This window comes from Oncorhynchus nerka, linkage group LG3 (genome assembly GCF_034236695.1).
Source record: "Oncorhynchus nerka isolate Pitt River linkage group LG3, Oner_Uvic_2.0, whole genome shotgun sequence".
NCBI lineage: Eukaryota > Metazoa > Chordata > Actinopteri > Salmoniformes > Salmonidae > Oncorhynchus > Oncorhynchus nerka.
The window spans coordinates 52,813,185-52,833,913 of NC_088398.1; the positions used below are offsets into that span (position 1 = coordinate 52,813,185).

Sequence of the window (20,729 nt, forward strand, 5' to 3'; positions counted from 1 at the left end):
GAACGTTGAGAAGAGCTGTGTGCCACAGACTTTACAGGCTTTGTTCTACTTGTGTGACTTGTGTAAACTTGACATTTTAGCTCAAATGATCCCTACTGTTGGCCAATCACCGATGAAGGGGTGTAGACTTCAGCTTGCCTCGAGAAAATCTTCCCAAAATGTCGTCATAACATATGCATGACCTGTTTCGAACATTTTTCGATGGGAAGCATGTGGACGCCGTTAAGTCGACTCACCTGGTTAGATAAGGGTTTAACACTGCATTCCCTGCATCCCTGCCTTGCCTCAGTATGACGTAACTGGCGTTGGGAGGAGGACAGTTTATCTCTGGGTCTGTTGGGGGAAGCCTCCTGTAGCGTCTTTCAGCCCTGAGAGAGATTAGCATCTCTGGGTGTAAATCACCATTACCCATGGCCGGTAGGAACACACCCTACCCTGGTCCCTGTGACTCACACCCTGCCTGGTCAGTCAGTCTCCTCAGATCTCCCAACACCTCGTTGGCCTTTGTTTTAGAGAGAGGAGAGAGCGGGTCCAGCCTCACTCCACAAAGATGATTTACTTAGATAAGGTATGCTATGTTTTTTCCAAATCTAAACTACTCAGCTCACCTAACACGAACTGGACTGCTGCATATTAGAGAGAAAGAGTGAGGCATGCAAACCATAGATCTAATTCTATACCCAACTCCAGAGATTATTCCATATATTTTAAGGTATTTTGTACTAGAGAGAATAGAGAGAGAGTGGAGTGTTTATCCAACCTATTATATTTCTGGGGTCTATATTTCTTATTTAATGTGCTATTTCTTGTATTAGAAAGAGAAGAGAGAGTGGGGTGTCCAGTCTAACTCCACAGAGTTGATACATTCAGATAATGTTTGCTCTGAGGGTTTTTTGTATTCCAAGGAAATGTCCTGGCTTAATTGGTCTATTTGTTTAATTAATTAGCTAAACTTATTTTCACCTCTGTGAAATGTTTGCCTCATGATCTACCCGGATGTTCCTCTCAGATACAGCTAGCGCCCAAAAGACAATCATCGCCTGGTGCCAAAATGACTAAATGATGAGGTTTATAAAGCCTCTCTCATCCCTGTCTCATTCTCAGATTCCACCAAGAAGCTCAAGGATGTTCTGGAGGAGTTTCACGGTGAAGGAGTCCTCTCCAAGTACAATCCCGAGCAGGTACAGTACGTCACTACCTCAACCCTTCTCTCCCTCCCACCTCTCCACTCTTCTCTTCTCCTTTTTCCCTTCATTTTTTCCCTCTCCTTTCCCTTCCTCTCCTCACTGTCATTCTTATCCATTCCTCTATTCTCCTCTCCTCCCCTCCTCTCTTTTCCTCCCCTTCCTGAGTGAGATCATCATTATTTTTTGTTAAGACCCTGGCAATCCCCTGACTCAGTCCCTGCTCCATCACTGATACGCTAAGTCATCCGCTGTGTTTAGACAGTAGTAAGGTGAGCAACACTTCCTCCCTCCCTCGCACTCACCATCAACGTCCAACTGACGCCCTTTAACTTCGAAGTGACGACAGAGGGCCGACGAGTTATGAAGGACAAGTGGAGCTGACATTTTTATTATGGTCTGTCTGAATGGGTCACCGCCCCACTCCCCCTACCCCCCCACCCCACCCCACCACCCTACTCCTCTCCCAGCCAGGGTGCATCCCTTCTTCCTCCTTATAACTCAGCACTGTGATATGAGTAACAGCCTCACAGAGGCTGGTTGGCGCCATCAGAGCCCTGTTGGATTCAGACATCATGTGGCCTGTGGTGTGATCACCAAAGCCAGCAAGTGCAGGCGCCAGGCCGGTGGTATTTTCTGCACTGTGTGGGAACGAGCGAGGTGACTCTTCCCACTGGGAACAAACTGGTTGAATCAACATTGTTTCAACATAATTTGTCAAAGTATTGTGACATGGAATCTACGTGGAAAATACATTGGATTTGAAAAAAGTAATCAACATACTGTTGTTTTGAGGGTAAGATTTCAACCACAGGATTATGTCACCATGGTAACCAATTTTTAACATTGACAAACCTTGTATAAAATATGTTGAATTTATACCTTTGAAACAACGTCAGATGTCAGATCTTCAACATAATATCCACTATAAGAAAAAAACAATAGGCAGAGCAGCACCTCCTCTTGGAGAGTTGATCTATCTACAGCTATTAATTCAGTCTACCATCTAGGGTTTTAACCAAGCCCAGTCCTGCTTAGCTTTTCTATCTGTCACTGACTACTACCAATGTGCTATCGTGAGAATGATTGCTTAGAAATCTCCACTTAATAGATTCACTGTTGCTATCAAAGTAGGTTCAACAAAGCAAATGAAATGTAACCATACTATAGCAATCCTATATCATCAATGATGCTATTTAGGCCTATATAGCATTTGGGAAGTCATCAACAGCTATTGTTTCAATTCAGCCCAGGATTAAACTCAACATAGACAATACATATTGGCCTAGGGTTTAAAGTTTGGGTTGATTTCAAATGGAATCTACAACTTAATAATAAATATGTTGGATTCACGTCTCCATCTCAACCAAAAACAAAAGTTGAAGAAGAGGATTTAAATCAAATCAAACTGTATTTAAAGTGCATTTAAAGACTACATTTAGTCCTATTCTTTACCTTAGATTTTTGGTTCAAATGGATAAGTGAATCCAACACACACATTATTCATTTCTAGACCAACTGGAAATAAAGCCAGACTCAGTGGCACAGATGGAGCTATCCATGCAGAAGACAAACAAATGATAGGTTGGACTGGATCTCCATCTCAACCAAAACTAAAAGTTAAAGTATAGGATTAAGATTAAGACAGTGGCTCAGATGGAACTATCCAAGCTGTAGATACAGTGCATTCAGAAACTATTCAGACCCCTGGAATTTAAGCAAATGTATAAAAAAAACTAAAAAACACTGAAATATCACCTTTACAAAAGTATTCACACCATTTACTCAGTACTTTGTTGAAGCATCTTTGGCAGCGATTACAGCCTCAAGTCTTCTTGGGTATGACGCTACAAGCTTGGCACACCTGTATTTGGGGATGTTCTCCCATTCTTCTCTGCAGATCCTCTCAAGCTCTGTCAGGTTGGATGAGGAGCATCACTGCACAGCTATTTTCAGGTCTCTTCAGAGATGTTAGATCGGGTTCAAGTCTGGGCTCTGGCTGGGCCACTCAAGGACATTCAGGGACTTGTCCCGAAGCCACTCCTGTGTTGTTTTGGCTGTGTGCTTAGGGTCGTTGTCCTGTTGGAAGGTGAACCTTCACCCCAGTCTGTGATCCTGGGCGCTCTAGAGCAGGTTTTCATCAAGGATCTCTCTGTACTTTGCTCTGTTCATCTTTCCCTCAAGCCTGACTAGTCTCCCAGTCCCTGCCGCTGAAAAACATCATGATGCTGCCACCACCACAGTTCACCGTAGGGATGGTGTCAGGCTTCCTCCAGATGTGACACTTGGCATTCAGGGCAAAGAGTTCAATATTGGTTTCATCAGACCAGAGAATCTTGTTTCTCATGGTCTGCGAGTCCTTTAGGGGCCTTTGGGCAAACTTCAAGCAGGCTTTCATGTGCTTTTTACTGAGGAGTGGCTTCCGTCTGGCCACTCTACCATAAAGGCCTGATTGGTGGAGTGCTGCAGTGATGGTTGTCCTTCTGGAAGGTTCTCCCATCTCCACAGAGGAACTTTGGAGTTCTGTCTCAGAGTGACCATCAGGTTCTTGGTTACCTCCCTGACCAAGGCCCTTCTCCCCCGATTGCTCAGTTTGACCAGGCAGCCAGCTCTTGGTGGTTCCAAACTTCTTCTATTTAAGGTTGATGGAGGCCACTGTGTTCTTGGGGACCTTCAATGCTGCAGACATTTTTTGGTACCCTTCCCCAGATCTCGGCCTCGACACAATCCTGTCTCGGTGCTCTACAGACAATCCCTTCGACCTCATGGCTTGGTTTTTGCTCTGACATGCACTGTCAACTGTGGGACCTTATATAGACGGGTGTGTGCCTTTCCAAATCAATTTCTGGCATGGAATAGCCTTCATTTCTCAGAACAAGAATAGACTGATAAGTTTCAGAAGAAAGTTATTTATTTCTGGCCATTTTGACCCTGTAATCGAACCCACAAATGCTGACACTCCAGATACTCAACTAGTCTAAAGAAGGCCAGTTTTATTGCTTCTTTAATCAGGACAACCGTTATCAGCTGTGCAAACATAATTGCAAAAGGGTTTTCTAATGATCAATTAGCCTTTTAAATGATAAAGTTGGATTAGCTAACACAACGTGCCATTGGAACACAGGAGTGATGGTTGCTGATAATGGGCCTCTGTACGCCTATGTAGATATTCCATAAAAAATCTGCCGTTTCCAGCTACAATACTCATTTACAACATTAACAATGTACTACTTTTGTAAGACAGTAAATAGCCTAATGTTAAGGCTGTCCTCCAAACTAATGTAACAGTATTTACTCAACCTTAAAATGAGTAACACATCCATGGCCACATTTTGAGTTTACTGTAACAATACATGTCTTATGAAAGCGTGCGTGTTCAGGGTCACAGGTCTGTGGAGATCTTCACAATTGCTATAATAATCTGCACAGAATCTCAAACGGCATTGATCACTTGTACCATGTAATCTCAACTAACTGCAATCCAGGTCATTTGGTTGTGCTATTAGATCAAGCACAGTGATAACACATTAAGTTGCTGTGTAAATAAACAAAAGATCTGACATCTTGTTCCCATTTGAACTTTGATGTACTTTTAGATAGTTGAAAGCATAGTGATAACATATTGGGAATTCAACAAACTTGTGGCTGTCTTTTTGAGTGGGTGAAAATAGGTTAGAATCTCATTGATCAACGTATCTACCAAATATTACCCAGTTCTCCACGTTGAAATGACATGGTGTGCCCAGTGAGTTGTACTCGTGTCATCAATTATTCGTGCACTTGGTGACTCACCAATTCTCGCCTGTCCTGGAAGCTGCCCTAAACGCCAGTGACACACCATCAATGGCCTCGCCTTCCCCATCTCCGACTGTATTTCTCCGTGATGGATGAGCGATAAGGCAGACAGGGGACTGTAAACTAAGGGTGGATGGGTTTCCACACACACACACACACACACACACACACACACACACACACACACACACACACACACACACAGAAACAGTTTGCTTAAACTAATAGCACACAAACAATGATATGTTTTCATGTCTTTATTGAACACACCATGTAAACATTCACAGTGCAGGGTGGAACAAGTATGTGAATCCTTTGATTTAATAACTGGTTGACCCTCCTTTTAGCAGCAATAACCCCAACCAAACATTTTCTGTAGTTGTGGATCAGACTTGCAAAACGGTCAGGAGGAATTTTGGACCATTCCTCTTTGCAAAACTGTTTAAATTCAGCAATATTTTTGGGATGTCTGTGAACTGCTCTCTTGACGTCATGCCACAGCATCTCAAATCGGGTTGAGGTCAGGACTCTGACTGGGCCACTCCAGAAGGCGTATTTTCTTCTGTTGTTGATTTACTTCTGTGTTTTGTGTCGTTGTCCTGTTGCATCACCTAACTTCTGTTGAGCTTTAATTGGAGGACAATTACATCTCATAGTGTTGTGTGTTCCTTCCTTGCAAACAACACAACTTTAGTTTCATCTGTCCACAGAATATTTTGCCAGTAGCGCTGTGGAACATCCAGGTGCACTTTTGCAAACTTCAGACGTGCAGCAATGGTTATTTTGGACAGCAGTGGCTTCTTCTGTGGTGTCCTCCCATGAACACCATTCTTGTTCAGCGTTTTATGCAGAGATGTTGGCATGTTCCAGAGATTTCTGTTAGTCTTTAGCTGACACTAGGATTCTTCTTAACCTCATTGAGGATTCTGCGCTGTGCTCTTGCAGTGATCTTTACAGGGCGGCCACTCCTAGGGAGAGTAGCAACAGTACTGAACGTTCTCCATTTATAGAATTAGTCTTACCGTGGACTGATGAACATCAAGGCTTTTAGAGATACTTTTGTAACCCTTTCCAGCTTTATGCAAGTCAACAAGTCCTGGTGTCTTCTGAGCTCTCTTTTGTTAGAGGCATGGTTCACATCAGGCAATGCTGCTTGTGAATAGCAAACTCAAATTTTGTGAGGGTTTTTTATAGGGCAAGGCAGCTCTAACCAACATCTCCAATCTCGTCTCACTGATTAGACTCCAGGTTTGTTGACTCCTGACTCAAATTAGCTTTTGGAGAAGTCATTAGCCTAGGGGTTCACATACTTTTTCCAACCTACACTATGAATGTTTAAATGATGTATTCAATAAAGACAAGAAAAATACAATAATTTGTGTTATTAGTTTAAGCACACTGTTTCTCTGTTGTTGTGACCTAGACGAAGATCAGATCAAATTTAATGACCAATTTATGCAGAAAAACAGTTAATTCCAAAGGGTTCACATACTTTTTCTTGCCACTGTATGCCACTTTAGTGACGAGGACCCGAGGAGTGACAAGAACAAGTGTTCCGTTAATATGTATTGAGAGCACAGGCAGGGTGGAGAGACAGGGTTTGCTGTGCTGCCATAGTGTGGTGGTTTGACTTGTGCTCTGGTGATAGGTCTATACTTGAGTTTTTTATGCAACATTCTGCAGTTTTTACTTCTTTCTCATGGCTTTCTTGGCTCAGATAGCATGGCGTCTCCTTATCCTTACCCTTTACCCCCATCATAACCTCTCTCTGTCAAGACTGCATGTGCCCTCCAATTTTAATCATAAATATATCCGAAGGGCGAGTATGATGACACACCTAGCTAGCGTATGCACATTCTTTTTTTACCTGTTGTGTTCGCATGGCTTCCAGAATGGATTTGATTGATTTCTCGAGGCCATCAATGCTAAAAGGGAGATGGAGACAGCTGGATGGAGACCTTCCAGAAATGCCTATCAAATCACTCTGGGTGTTCTTATTGCAGACAAGCTTGTCTGTCTTATGATATGTGACCTTATGGCTCCATCTTTTTTTCTTTTTTTGGATACGTTTTTGGAACTTGTGTGCATGTTTGTGTGTGCATTTTTCTCAAAATCTGCTGTTACATGATGCAAAGTAAAGCTTCACCAAATAGGAGAGGAGAGGAGAGGAGAGGAGAGGAGAGGAGAGGAGAGGAGAGGAGGAGAGAGAGGAGAGGAGAGGAGAGGAGAGGAGAGGAGAGGAGAGGAGAGGATATGAATGATGGTTCAGCGGGTCTGGCCTGCCAGCCCAGTGCTCTCTGTCTCTCTGTTTGGGTTAGATCAACAGCACAGAACCACTGCTGTGAGGTCCGTCAATCATACAACACATTAATAAGATATAATCAGATTCAGAATCACCTTTATTTACCAAGTACAATTACACATATCCGGAATTTGCCTTAGTGAGAAAGTGCTGCCAGCAATAGAAAATATACAAAAACAATAAAGACACATAGACATCATAAAGAATATACAGTATTGGAACAGTAAACATAAAACATACAACTCTGAAGTATAGGCTGATTACAGTGGGAATATACAATTTACTGAGGAGATATACATTATATATATACAAAGGTATGTGGACACGCCTTCAAATTAGTGGATTCTGTTGCTGGCAGGTGTTTCAAATCGAGCACACAGCCATGCAATCTCCATACACAAACATTGGCCGTAGAATGGCCTTACTGAAGAGCTCAGTAACTTTAGACTTGGCACCGTCATAGGATGCCATCTTTCCAACAAGTCAGTTTGTCAAATTTCTGCCCTGCTAGAGCTGCCCCGGTCAACTGTAAGTGCTGTTATTGTGAAGTGGAAACATCTAGGAGCAACAACGGCTCAGCCGTGAAGTGGTAGGCCACACAAGCTCACAGAACGGGACCACCGAGTGCTGAAGCGTGTAGCTTCACTCTGTTCTTGGTTACAACACTCACTTCCGAGTTCCAAACTGCCTCTGGAAGCAACGTCAGCACAAGAACTGTTCGTCGGGTGCTTCATAAAATGTGTTTCCATGGCTGAGCATCTGCATACAAGCCTAAGATCACCATGTGCAATGCCAAGCGTCGTCTGGAGTGGTGTAAAGCTCGCCGCCATTGGACTGTGGCGCAGTGGAAACGCATTCTCTGGAGTGATGAGTCACACTTCACCATCTGGCAGTTTGACGGACAAATCTGGGTTTGGCGGATGCCAGGAGCATGCTACCTGCCCGAATGCATAGTGCCAACTGTAAAGTTCAAACTATTTAAACATCACCCACCTTACAATCTGAACGGAGGCAGACAACATTTTCAAACTATTTAAACCATCACCCACCTTACAATCTGAGCGGAGGCAGACAACATTTTCAAACTATTTAAACATCACCCACATTACAATCTGAGCGGAGGCAGAAAACATTTTCAAACTATTTAAACATCACCCACTTTACAATCTGAGCGGAGGCAGACAACATTTTCAAACTATTTAAACATCAACTTAATTGTTTAAAACCTGGATAATTTTTGGGTCATTTTATGAGGTATGTCTCACCTTGTTCCAATCGTAGGAATGTTAAGGGGATTGTTTTATAAAGACTTCCTCATATGCCATTGAAACCAGTATTTATCTTATGTTCTGAACTTTCTTTGATGTCCAGCAGCCAAAGACACACTCCTAGTCCTATTAACAACCCACACTTGTTGTTGCATCTTTAGATCTTCCCTCTTTCAGGGTAGCCTAGTGGTTAGAGTGTTGGACTAGTAACCGAAAGGTTGCAAGTTTGAATCCCCGACCTGACAAGGTCCAAATCTGTCGTTCTGCCCCTGAACAGGCAGTTAACCCACTGTTCCTAGGCCGTCATTGAAAATAAGAATTTGTTCTTAACTGACTTGCCTAGTAAAATAAAAAAAATCTACATTTTTGAACTATATTTTCATCGCTGTCATTAAAAAACACTCACATTTGCGGTGCACTTTTGACAACAGGGTTTTCCAGCTCATTGTATTTTGGGACATTATATCCTACTGCCATGTGCACAGTGCTGCACTTTTAATGCGAAGAAACAGCTTAATAGTTTATCAACATATAAGCTAAACGTTCTTATCTGTTGCATCAGCCTACTTGGTATTAAAATATTTGTTTTATGTACAGGGATTGTATTAATTTGGGATCTATCGCGTTCCACAACTGTCCCAGAGTATGTTTGGAATATTTAATTTAATAGAATAGGTCAACTTTTGTACTATTGGTGATATTAGATTGACATAGTGGATTGGCTAGTGCTTTTTCTGTTCGTTACACATCTTTTGTTGGTTGATGAAAAGTAAATGTGGACAGATCTTCAACATGCCCCTCGGAATCAAATGTGAGTGAGAGGTGCTTCGGATCACGGCGTATTGCAGCCGGGAGAAGGGAATTCTAATTATTATATTCAGCCCAAGGGCACAATGGCCAAAGTGGCCGTAAGGCATTATTTTTTTGTAGCAGGCATTATGGCCGTCGATGCAGCCGGGAAATTAGAGTCCTGTACTTATGACTTAGGGGTTAGAAGCTGTTCTCGGTCTCGTCATCGTCGGTGATCAGGCCTACCACCGGCATGTCATCAGCAAACTTAATGATGGTGTTGGAGTCGTGGGCAGCCACTATATAAGCAGAGGGAGGGATGCTGCTGTGGCGAATATATACAGTGCATATACAGTGTTTTGTGGATGTGTACATAGTGCAAGGTAGCACACTGGTACTGGCATACTGTAGGTAGTACACTGATACAAAGGGTTGATAGGTAACCTGAATAGATGCATTATGTCCCACAAACTTGCCATAGGCACAGCATAGCTTGTTCGTCGTTTTTATCTTGAATTTATCTTGAAGTTAATTCATTTGATACATTTTTGAGGTTAACTATGGCAGATATTGCTGCATGCATGCGTGTGTGGAAGGGAACGAGGACTAGCTTCCAAAAGAGGGTGTGGCCTCACCCCTGGCTAACCCTAGCTCTAACTGCTTCCACACCCTTTACTACTGCTGCCAGACCACTATAAAGTAACCCCTATGTCTCCTTCTTACCTCTTCCTGTTCCCTCTGTCAAACAGAAGCAAGACGTTCTCAACCAAGTAAGCCACACCCACTGCTGGGGGTCTGCATGATCTGTGGTTTCTGTGTATACATGTACGCTACAGACTGCATGTAACATGTAACATACTTAACCTTACATCATCAGAGGCACCTAGGCAAAGGTCAAAGGTCAGGGGTCAGAAACCTGTGGTTTCAGTGTCTAACACTACAGAATGCATGTAGTATACAGCACATAACCTTATCCCATCAGACACCTATAGCATGCTGTACTACAGTACTCATAATGCTCTCCCACAGTCAGAGGTCAAAGGGGTCAGGTGAAGTGCTTCAGTTTGCCAGCTATGTGTCTTTGTGACGCTCAATTTACCAACATGTATCAACAGTGTTTCCCATAACAGAGGAATGTTGATGTGCCGTTTTTTTCTCTTTCTTTTTCATTTGTTTTTCAACCGCAAGACTAATGGCACTGATCACTGTCTGAAAGCCAGTTCAGACAACCTCATGTTGTTTCTGTAAAGGTATCTGCCCTGAGTAATCTCTGTCAATTATTTTACTCTCTCTGCTTGCTGAGAAAGTGAGTCAGGATTGTTTCTGTGTACTGTCTGTATGCCTTTTAAGTTTGAAGGTTTATACTAATATTACACTTTTAACGGCTAAAACCACAGCCAGCGCACCACCACCCTGTCTGAAAACCATGAAATCAACTGATTTATGTTTTCTCCAAATTGGCCATTTCCAGTCTCCTCCAATCCGTAAAGCTTTTTTCAAAAAAGGCCCAAAGCGATAAGTGTTATCATCATGCTCTGTCTGTGTTGTAGAGAGATGATTGAATACGACATACTTATCTAAAACACAATACTGCAGACCATCAATAGAACTTCCAGCATACAGGCAAACAACTTTTCTAAAGGATTCATTCCTTTTATATACTGAAACAGATTATTTCTACTGCAGAAGTATGTGGTTTTACAACACGTCACAGGTGTTGCCTTCCCACATAAACAAATTAGGGACGTATGATGATAGCCTTTTACTCAATGTCACCATTGTGTACTTTTTTGCTGCCCAGACTCTGTTGTTTACAATATTTATATCCAAGGTATCTGACTCTTTTTTTTCTCTATCTCTCCATCCATCCGTGTGAGCAGCCCATAGACTATGAGGGTTTCCAGCTCTTCATGACCACATACCTGGAGAACGACATCCCTGAGGAGCTGTGTCAGCACCTGTTCACCTCCTTCAAGAGCAAGACAGGGGGCTGCTCTCCTGAGGTGCCCCGTGCTGGAGCAGGACTGCTGGGTGAGTAGTGGCCTCCTTCAACCGGGTGGTGATTTACTCTGGCTGGGACTGGTGAAAACCTGGGTTGTGTTCAGTAGGGCAGTAGGGTTTCTTTTTATTTTTTGTGTTATTGGAGAAGTTTTCTCCCTACTGAACATGACCCTGGTAGATATCAACAGTGTCTTTCCTGGCCCTCAAAAGTTTTTTGGAGTTTCTCCCAAATGAGATTCCCTCGCAGGTTAATGCCTGTCTCAGGGAGAGTGTCCCTCGCTACAGATGGTAGTCAATGGAGTTAGTTGTAGTCTGCACTCACAAATTCCTCAAAACACTTTCCAAAAAAACACACAATGCAAACACTGCTGCTTTACTTGCCATGGCAGATCCCTCAGGAATACACACACGCACACATGTTCATGTACCATTTGATTGAACTGTTTAAGCGTAAAGTGGTGCTGGAGTGGACACAAACAATGACAGCTATGGAGTGGTTTAGGTTCATTACTTCCACTGCACCTGGACAGCTTGTAAACTGTGTGTCCTCCTCCACCATATGGGTTTATATGTGGTCTCTATCAGCCTGCCTGGCTGTCCCTCACTGCTGAACAGCTGAACACTAGGGGACAGATGGGAGTAATCTAACCCCTCTCCAAATGGAAAGATGGAGGGATTTGCATGCGAGCCCACCCAATCATCTGAGATGGAGAGATGGAACGATAGAGAGGGGGGTGTTACTCCTGAGCCTCTTCATTTGATCAGATGTGGAGAAGAAGAAAAAGGACACAGCCTACACTGCCATCTGGTGTTTGATCTCTCTACTAACCTCCGTGGGTGTGCAGAAATGAGAGGATCAGATAGATAGATACACATTTACCCAGCTAGTGTCTGTCCTTCTCTTGTTTTCCTAATATGTCTGTCTGTCTGTCTGTCTGTCTGTCTGTCTGTCTGTCTCTGTCTGTCTGTCTGTCTGTCTGTCTCTGTCTGTCTGTCTCTGTCTCTGTCTCTGTCTCTCTGTCTCTGTCTCTGTCTCTGTCTCTCTCTGTCTCTGTCTCTCTCTGTCTCTCTCTCTCTGTGTCTCTCTTTCTCTCTGTCTCTCTGTCTGTCTCTGTCTCTATCTCTCTGTCTCTCTGTCTCTGTCTCTGTCTCTGTCTCTGTCTCTCTTCTCTCTGTCTCTGTCTCTGTCTCTGTCTCTGTGGTTGTCTCTGTCTCTGTCTATGTCTCTCTGTCTCTGTCTGTCTGTCTCTGTCTCTCTGTCTGTCTGTCTGTCTGTCTGTCTGTCTGTCTGTCTGTCTGTCTGTCTGTCTGTCTGTCTGTCTGTCTGTCTGTCTGTCTGTCTGTCTGTCTGTCTGTCTGTCTGTCTGTCTGTCTGTCTGTCTGTCTGTCTGTCTGTCTGTCTGTCTCTCTCTCTCTCTCTCTCGCTGTCTCTCTCTCTCTCTCTCTCTCTCTCTCTCTGTCTCTCTGTCTCTCCCTGTCTCTCTCTCTCTCTCTCTCTCTCTCTCTCTCTCTCTGTGTCTGTCTGTGTCTGTCTCTCTCTCTCTGTCTCTCTCTCTCTCTCTCTCTCCTGTCCTCTCTTTCTCTCTCTCTCTCTTGCTCTCCCTCTGTCAGTCCATTCATTGTTTTATCATTCAGGACCAGAGATGCTTGCGTTTCCTTGCCTGAATCAATCTCCCAGTCCCCAACAAAAAGAGACAGGGAGAAATAAGTATTTTTAGTGTGTTGTTGACATTATTATTCACTCCTCTGTCTTGATAGAAGGTCTCTTTTGTTGTGTGTTGGGCAGGCAGGGGCCACAGTTCTCTAATAGGTTGATATTCTGCTTTCCTCTCAGGGCCAAACAGACGATCTGTCTTTCTTTTATGACTTTCGTGACTTCCTGTCATGTCCTTCTTTGCCTACAGCACCAGTAGAGGATTTTACTATATGGGCCAATAGGAACCTGCTTCATTAATGATCCTCATGACCCTAGCAATGCACTGGTTATAAGAATGTTTGTTGTTTGACTATAGACAAGGTCCCATAATTTGTCAATAGTCATTGAAGCACTAGTCCGCTCCTTTAGACTACTGCAACCTCTAATCTGCTTTGCCTTTTTATATAGCTTTCTCTTCTCTTTAAAATGTCACCAGATACATTTTTACTGTATTTTATTATAGGGTTTTATTGAATTGGAAATGTTTTGAATTTTGCCTTGGCTATAAATAGAATCCACCCTCATATTGCCAGACATTTCTATATATATCTGACTCCTTCTCCTTCCCCTTTAACACAGCCTATATCACACTCCTTCTGTTTCCCATTTAACACAGCATATATCACACTCCTTCTCCTTCCCCTTTAAAAACCTCTTGGCGCACGGATCCTGTTAATGGGATCAAAATGGACAACATCCGGTGAAGCTGGAGCGTGCCAAATTCAAATGACAAAATTGTAATATTAAACATTCATGAACATACAAGGGCCCTACGTCATTTAAAAGCTTAACTTCTTGTTAATCCAATCGCGTTGTCAGATTTCAAAAAGGCTTTACGGTGAAAGCATACTATGCGAATATCTGAGGACAGCGCCCCGCATACAAAAGCATTATAAACATTTTCCAAACCAACAGAGGCCTCACAAAAGTCAGAAATAAATCACTTACCTTTGAAGATCTTCCTCTGTTTGCAATCCCAAGGGTCCCAGCTACACAACAACCGGTTGTTTTGTTAGATAAAGTCCTTCTTTATATCCCAAAAAAGTCAGTTTAGTTGTCGCGTTTGATTCAGTAATCCACCCGTTCCACTAGTTCAACATGCGTACAAAGGAATCCCAAAAGTTACCAATAAACTTAGTCCAAAGAAGTCAAACAACGCTTCTATTCAATCCTCAGGTACCCTAATATGTAGATAAATGATCAAATTTCAGACAAAATGTAGTATGTTCAATATCGGAGAGAATAACGAGGTGCACACCCTCATCCACGCGCGCCACAAGACTACAGTCAGAATGAGAGCCACCTTGAAAAACTACAACTGCTATTTATTTTTCAGAAAACAAGGCTGAAACCCTTTCTAAAGACTGTTGACATCTAGTGGAAGCCATAGGAACTGCAATCTGGAAGCTATTTATTTGTATATCCCATAGACAATCATTGTAATGAACAGTGAGCTCAACAACAAACAACTTCTGGATGGATTTTCCTCTGGTTTTCACCTGCAATATCAGTTCTGTTAAACTCACAGACATTATTTTTAACAGTTTTAGAAACTTCAGAGTGTTTTCTATCCAATGCTACACTCCTACTGCTTCCCCTTTAACACAGCCTATATCACACTCCTTCTCCTTCCCCTTCCCCTTTAACACAGCCTATATCACATTCCTTCTTTTTCCCCTTTAACACAGCCTATATCACACTCCTTCTGTTTCCCCTTTAACACAGCCTATATCACACTCCTTCTGTTTCCCCTTTAACACAGCCTATATCACACTCCTTCTCCTTCCCCTTTAACACAGCCTATATCAGACTCCCTCTGCTTCCCGTTTAACACAGCCTATATCACACTCCTTCTCCTTCCCCTTTAACACAGCCTATATCACATTCATTTCTCTCCCTTCCTCTATTTCACATCCTCTCACTTTCTCTGTCTTGCTTTTCTTGCCCTGATGTGTCTGCAGAGCCACGTTCCATTGATGCAGGCATCTCTATACAGACTGAAGTGGCCTGTGCCCCCATAACAGGTACCACTGCAGGACAACAGGGCAATGTTTAGATAACCCTACTAAGACTCATGGTCCAGCTACTGTCTGTCAACAGTGTTTGACTGCTGTTATAAAGTGACTTGTGATCTGTGTTTTGGAGCAGGTGACATGATAGTAGTCTGTACCATGGCTCAGTGGAATTTCGTTTGTTGTAAATGGTTGTTTTGTGTGTGTGGAGTATATCTCACCTGACCTTTCTTGTTTCATCTGTACCATCCTTGTTATTGTTGTGATTTTTTTTTTTAAATGTCCGGTTTTTGGTTGTTGTGAAATGCTGAAACTTTTTCTATTTGTCATTTTGAATCTCTCTTCATGACCCATGGTTGGAAAGTGAGGTATCTTTACTTTGTGTATTTTGTTGTGTAGGCTTAATCCTCAATGCTCAAGGTCTGCTTCTGTAAACACAACTGTTTGCAAATGAATGAGTCCACTGCCTACCTATCTTGCTTTATCCTTCCTCATCTTTCCCCCTTATCTGTCTTCTAGGAATGAATGGGAAGAGCATCCTGACAGCAATGGGCCGGCACACACCAGAGCATTCCGTTGTGATGGCCACATGTTCAGGTGCCGTGTCTACCTCTCCCTGCTCCTCCCGTTCCTCCTCACAGCACTCTGGGACAGGGGCCCACACACCCGGGGGTTCCTACCACTCACCTGCCTGCACCCAAGCCAAACTCTCCACAGGTAGCAGTAGTAATGCTCTGACCCCCACCCCAGCCAAGTCCCCAGCCTCCCCTCGCCTCTCCCCAGGTAAATACCTTGTTCAGGTGCTGTAGGCAATTACACTGTTTTCCTGGAAAAGTTGTGACGCATGCTGTATTAGACTATGGTATTGCCGTAAACAATGAATTCCAATGACATCAATGTTAGAGAAATGTTGTACCTGGAACATTACTAATGCCACAGCACTAAAATACACTACATGACCAAAAGAATGTGGACACCTGCTCCTCGAATATCTCATTCCAGAATCATTCATATGGAGTTGGTACCTCCTATGCTGCTATAACAGCCTCCACTCTTCTGAGAAGGCTTTCCACTAGCCGAATCCACGTAAAAGCACTAGTGAGGTCAGGCATTGATGTTGGCCGATTAGGCCTGGCTCGCAGTCAGAGTTCCAATTAATCCCAAAGGTGTTCGATGGTGTTGAGGTCAGGGCTCCGTTTAGGCCAGTCAAGTTCTTTGACACCAATCTCAACAAACCATTTTTGTATTGACCTCACTTTGTGAACGGGGGCATTGGCATGCTGAAACAGGAAAGAGCTTTCCTCAAATTGTTTCAAGTTGGAAGCACAGAATCGTCTAGATTTATCTTCAATGGAACCAAGGAGCTGAGCACGAACCATGAAAAACAGCCCCAGACCATTATACCTCCTCCACCAAACTTTACAATTGGCACTATGCATTCAGGCAGGTAGGGTTCTCCTGGCATCCGCCAAACCCAGATTCGTCTGTTGGACTGCCAGATGGTGAAGTGTGATTCATTACTCCAGAGAATGCGTTTCCACTGCTCCAGAGTCTAAAGGCGACAAGCTTTACACTGCTCAAGCCAACACTTGGCATTGTGCATGGTGATCTTAGGCTTGTATGCGGCTGCTCAGCCATGGAAACACATTTCATGAAGCTCTCGACATTCCCGTTCAGCACTCGGGGGACCCATTCTGTGAGCTTGTGTGGACAACTACTTTGCAGCTGAGGAGTTGTTTCACCTAAACGTTTCTACTTCACAATAACAGCACTTACAGTTGACCGGGGCAACACTAGCAGGGCAGCAATTTGACAAACTGACTTATTGGAAAGGTGGCATCCTATGACAATGAATGTCACTGAGCTCTTCAGTAAGGACATTCTACTGTCAATGTTTGTCTATGGAGATTGCATGGCTGTGTGCTCAATTTTATACACCTGTCAGCTACGGATGTGGCTGATATAGCCGAATCCACTCATTTGAAGGGTTGTCCACATACTTTTGTACTGATTATCACTCACAGCAAGGCATTTTAGCTAGCAGTTTGATAAAGTGTGCTGGTTAATATTGTCTGAGCTGTGGCCATTGGTTTCTGTTAGCTCAATACTTTGCATGGCAATGTAGGGCATGTGTATTGGTAGCTACCTAAGCTTTACCAGCTTTACACAGGCTATGGTATTTATTGGATTTGATTTATGTGCCTATCACATCATATCACCATGCCATATCACATTTCAATCTGCCATGTTGCTTAGTCATGCTCATGGTCATTGCTGTATGACATCCCCATCATCCATTGATCTCTTGTTACATTACATCCATAGAGAGGATCAGAGCGGAGAAGAGGAGGAGTCCATCACCCCAGAAGGGCTCCCCTTTACTCTCCCCCCAGGTGGTGTTTCTGAAGGACATTGTGTGTTACCTGTCCCTGCTGGAGAGGGGCACACCAGAGGACAAGTTGGAATGTGAGTTATAGGGGTTGGTTGGAGGCAAGAATGCAATGACTTGTGGTTGAAAGACCAAGAGGGTCATGTGGAGTCAAAAGGTCTGTCCCTAAACCACTCAGAAAGACATCCTACCATAATTTGCGAGGATTAGTCTAATTAATTAATTCAGGTAATACACTCAAAAGAAATCCTGGGTTTTAAACAACCCAATTTTGGTTATTTGGTAACCCAGCACTGGGTAAATATTGGACAGCTGGGTGATTTTGTGAATAACACAACAGGTTGGGTTTTCAGTTGGGTTTTAATTCACTTTCATACTGGGTTGACCCAACAGCTGGGTCTTTTTTTAATGGAATAGGTTATTAGGGGCGTGGCCTTCAGATCGTTTTATGGAGCCACATGTGAGTGCAAATGTAATTCCTGCTCAGGTTGTTTGTACACTGCACATTCATATTTTTGCATATTACATATTTTAGAATAAAATTACAACATTGGGATATGCATACGCTCTTGAGGAACTCATATGTGTAAGCCTCATTAAAGCTACAAAAGTGTCAGTGTTCAACTTTATCATGTGATAACAATACAACAGACAGATAAACCAGAATGACATTTACTCTTGCGGGTGACCAAAAATAACTATCTGAAAGCTACACCCTACTAAGCCACACCTCCAGTCTTCTGATCTGACCCACTGGGTCATATTTCAATAACCCAGCATCAACAACCCAACCTCACTCTTTTTAAAGAAAACCACCCAACTAAGTGACCCAATGCCTGCAAACCAGCAGTTGGGTCACATCCAAAAAACACACCATTTTTTTAGATCATACATTTAATTATTTAAGCAAATCATGTTTACAGCCATATTTATGTGGCCAAATACAGTCGAGCTCTCACACAGGCACACACACACACACACACGCACGCGTACACGCACACACACACACACACACACACACACACACACACACACACACACACACACACACACACACACACACACACACACACACACCTGCAGTGGCCTCAACACTCAGCAGTACAGTGTAAGGGAGTGACTGGTTGCTAGCAGTAAATCAGGAGCAGGGCTCCCCTGGGGATTATCTCAGCACCTGTCCTTGTTAGCCCCTTGACATCCTAAGCCGTGGTGTGTCTAATAGTCTTCTTTAGCATCGGGAGCTATATCTGCACACCCTGACACAGCTAATCTCAGCTAACCGATTCCGACATCTCAACAACACAGAAGTACATGTCACGCTCTATTACCTCCCCCTGCTTCAACACAGGAGTGGTGTCGTGTAGCGCTCTAATATTTCCCCTGCTCTCCAGAGGGGGGTCTGACTGGGGATGTTAGCGGTGCTAACAAGAACTCATTATAGCTGAATCATGGGGTCTCTTTTCTCTCTTTCCCCTCTAGTCATGTTCCGGCTGTACGACACAGATGGCAATGGAGTACTGGACAGCTCGGTAAGTCTGGCCCTCTCTCCTCTTTTCTCATCTCCTCTTCTCTCCCCTTTCTAGTCCAATTACATACCAACCTTCCCACTGGGCACACCACGTAATTTCAACGTGGGTAATATTTGGCTGAGACGTTGATCAATGAGATTACAACCTTTATTCACCCAGTCAAGAAGCGCCAAAAGTTAGTTGAATTTCAAATGTGTTACCACTAGGCTTTCAACCATCTAAAAGCACAACCAAATTCCAAAGAATAAACTATCAGATTTTTTGTTTAGTTGTCACCCAAATGTCTCACACACTTTCAACCATTTAAAATCACAGCACATTTCAAGTGGGAATACAATGTCACATATCTTGTTAATTTATACAACAGATTAATGTGTTACTTATCAATGTGCTTCATCTAATAGCAGAACCAAATGACCTGGATTGTAGTTGAGATTACATTAAAAGTACATGGTGCAAGTGATCAATGCCGTTTGAGATTCTGCACAGATTATTATAGCAATTGTGAAGATCTCCACAGACTTGCGACAACCTACGTCTGCTATCTTGAACATTCACGCTTTATATGATTACATAAAAATACATTTATAGTTACAGTAACTTCTCCATTTCAACCAAAAATCTATCAAATCAAACTTTAAATGCACGTTTTAAATAAAGTTTCATTTGATTTAGTCCTATTCTTTAGCATAGATTGTTGGTTGAGATGGAGATGTGAATCCAACATATCAATTATTAATTTGAAAGATCTAGTTTATCTAAAAAACTGGAGGACTCTTATACTTCAATGTTGTGATGCAAAAATACCAGGGAAATGCATAGCACTCAGAATTAAAAAGGTTTTACCATGTATTGTTCATCCTGATCAGACAGGGTTTTTTTTACATCGACAACTACTAGAAATAATAGAACAACATGAAACATCTAAGAAGCCATGCCTGGTATTTATAGCGGATTTTGATGAAATAAGACTCGATTCTAGTTATAAATACCTGGATTTTTTTCAATTACAATGAGTCTCTTATAAAATAGGAAAAAGTTATGTATAGCAACCCCAGGTGTAAAATAGCAAATAGCAGTTACTTCTCAGAGAGTTTTGATTTGTCAAGGAGTTAAACATGGGTGTCCACTGTCACCATATATATTCATTGTGGCCATTGAAATGCAAGCTATCAGATCAAATAACAACATTAGAGGATTAGAAATCCAAGGCTTAAAAACAAAGGTGTCCATGTATGCTGATGACTCAAGTTTTATCTTAAGTCCGAAAGCTATATTCCTGCAATGTCTCATTGAAGATCTAGATAACTTCTGGATTCTCTGGACTAAAACCTAATTATGGTAAGTGTACAATATTACGTATTGGATCTTAAAAAAATACACATTTTACATGACTTTGCAGTTTACCTATAAAATGGGCTGACGGTGAAGTAGACATACTTGGCATTCATATCACTAAAGACATAAATGAACTCTCCACAATCAATTTCAATAGAAAACAAGTAAAAATGGACAAGATCCTGCAACCATGGAGAGGTAAATGCCTGTCTATTTATGAAGAAATGACACTGATTAACTCCTTAGTCATATCTCAGTTTACTCACTTATGGCTCTGCCTACTTATGACTATTCGTTTTTCAAATCATATGAGCAAAAAATATTTAGCTTTATCTGGGATGCTAAACCAGACAAGATTAAACGTGCATATCTATATAATGAAAATGAACTGGGTGGGTTGAGATGATTAAATATTAAAACACTAAA

At 42.5% G+C, this 20,729-nt stretch overlaps 1 protein-coding gene across 1 annotated transcript in view; it reads left to right on the forward strand.

The window, feature by feature from the left end:
• The window catches only part of LOC115110616 (diacylglycerol kinase gamma-like), a 162,276-nt gene that overhangs the window by 41,499 nt on the left and 100,048 nt on the right, over nucleotides 1-20,729 (forward strand). Inside the window, exons 3-7 of the mRNA XM_029636431.2 lie at nucleotides 1,105-1,181; nucleotides 11,219-11,369; nucleotides 15,567-15,830; nucleotides 17,373-17,513; nucleotides 18,916-18,965. Coding sequence (XP_029492291.1) covers nucleotides 1,105-1,181; nucleotides 11,219-11,369; nucleotides 15,567-15,830; nucleotides 17,373-17,513; nucleotides 18,916-18,965 — 683 coding nt within the window. The remainder of the gene's footprint in view (nucleotides 1-1,104; nucleotides 1,182-11,218; nucleotides 11,370-15,566; nucleotides 15,831-17,372; nucleotides 17,514-18,915; nucleotides 18,966-20,729) is intronic.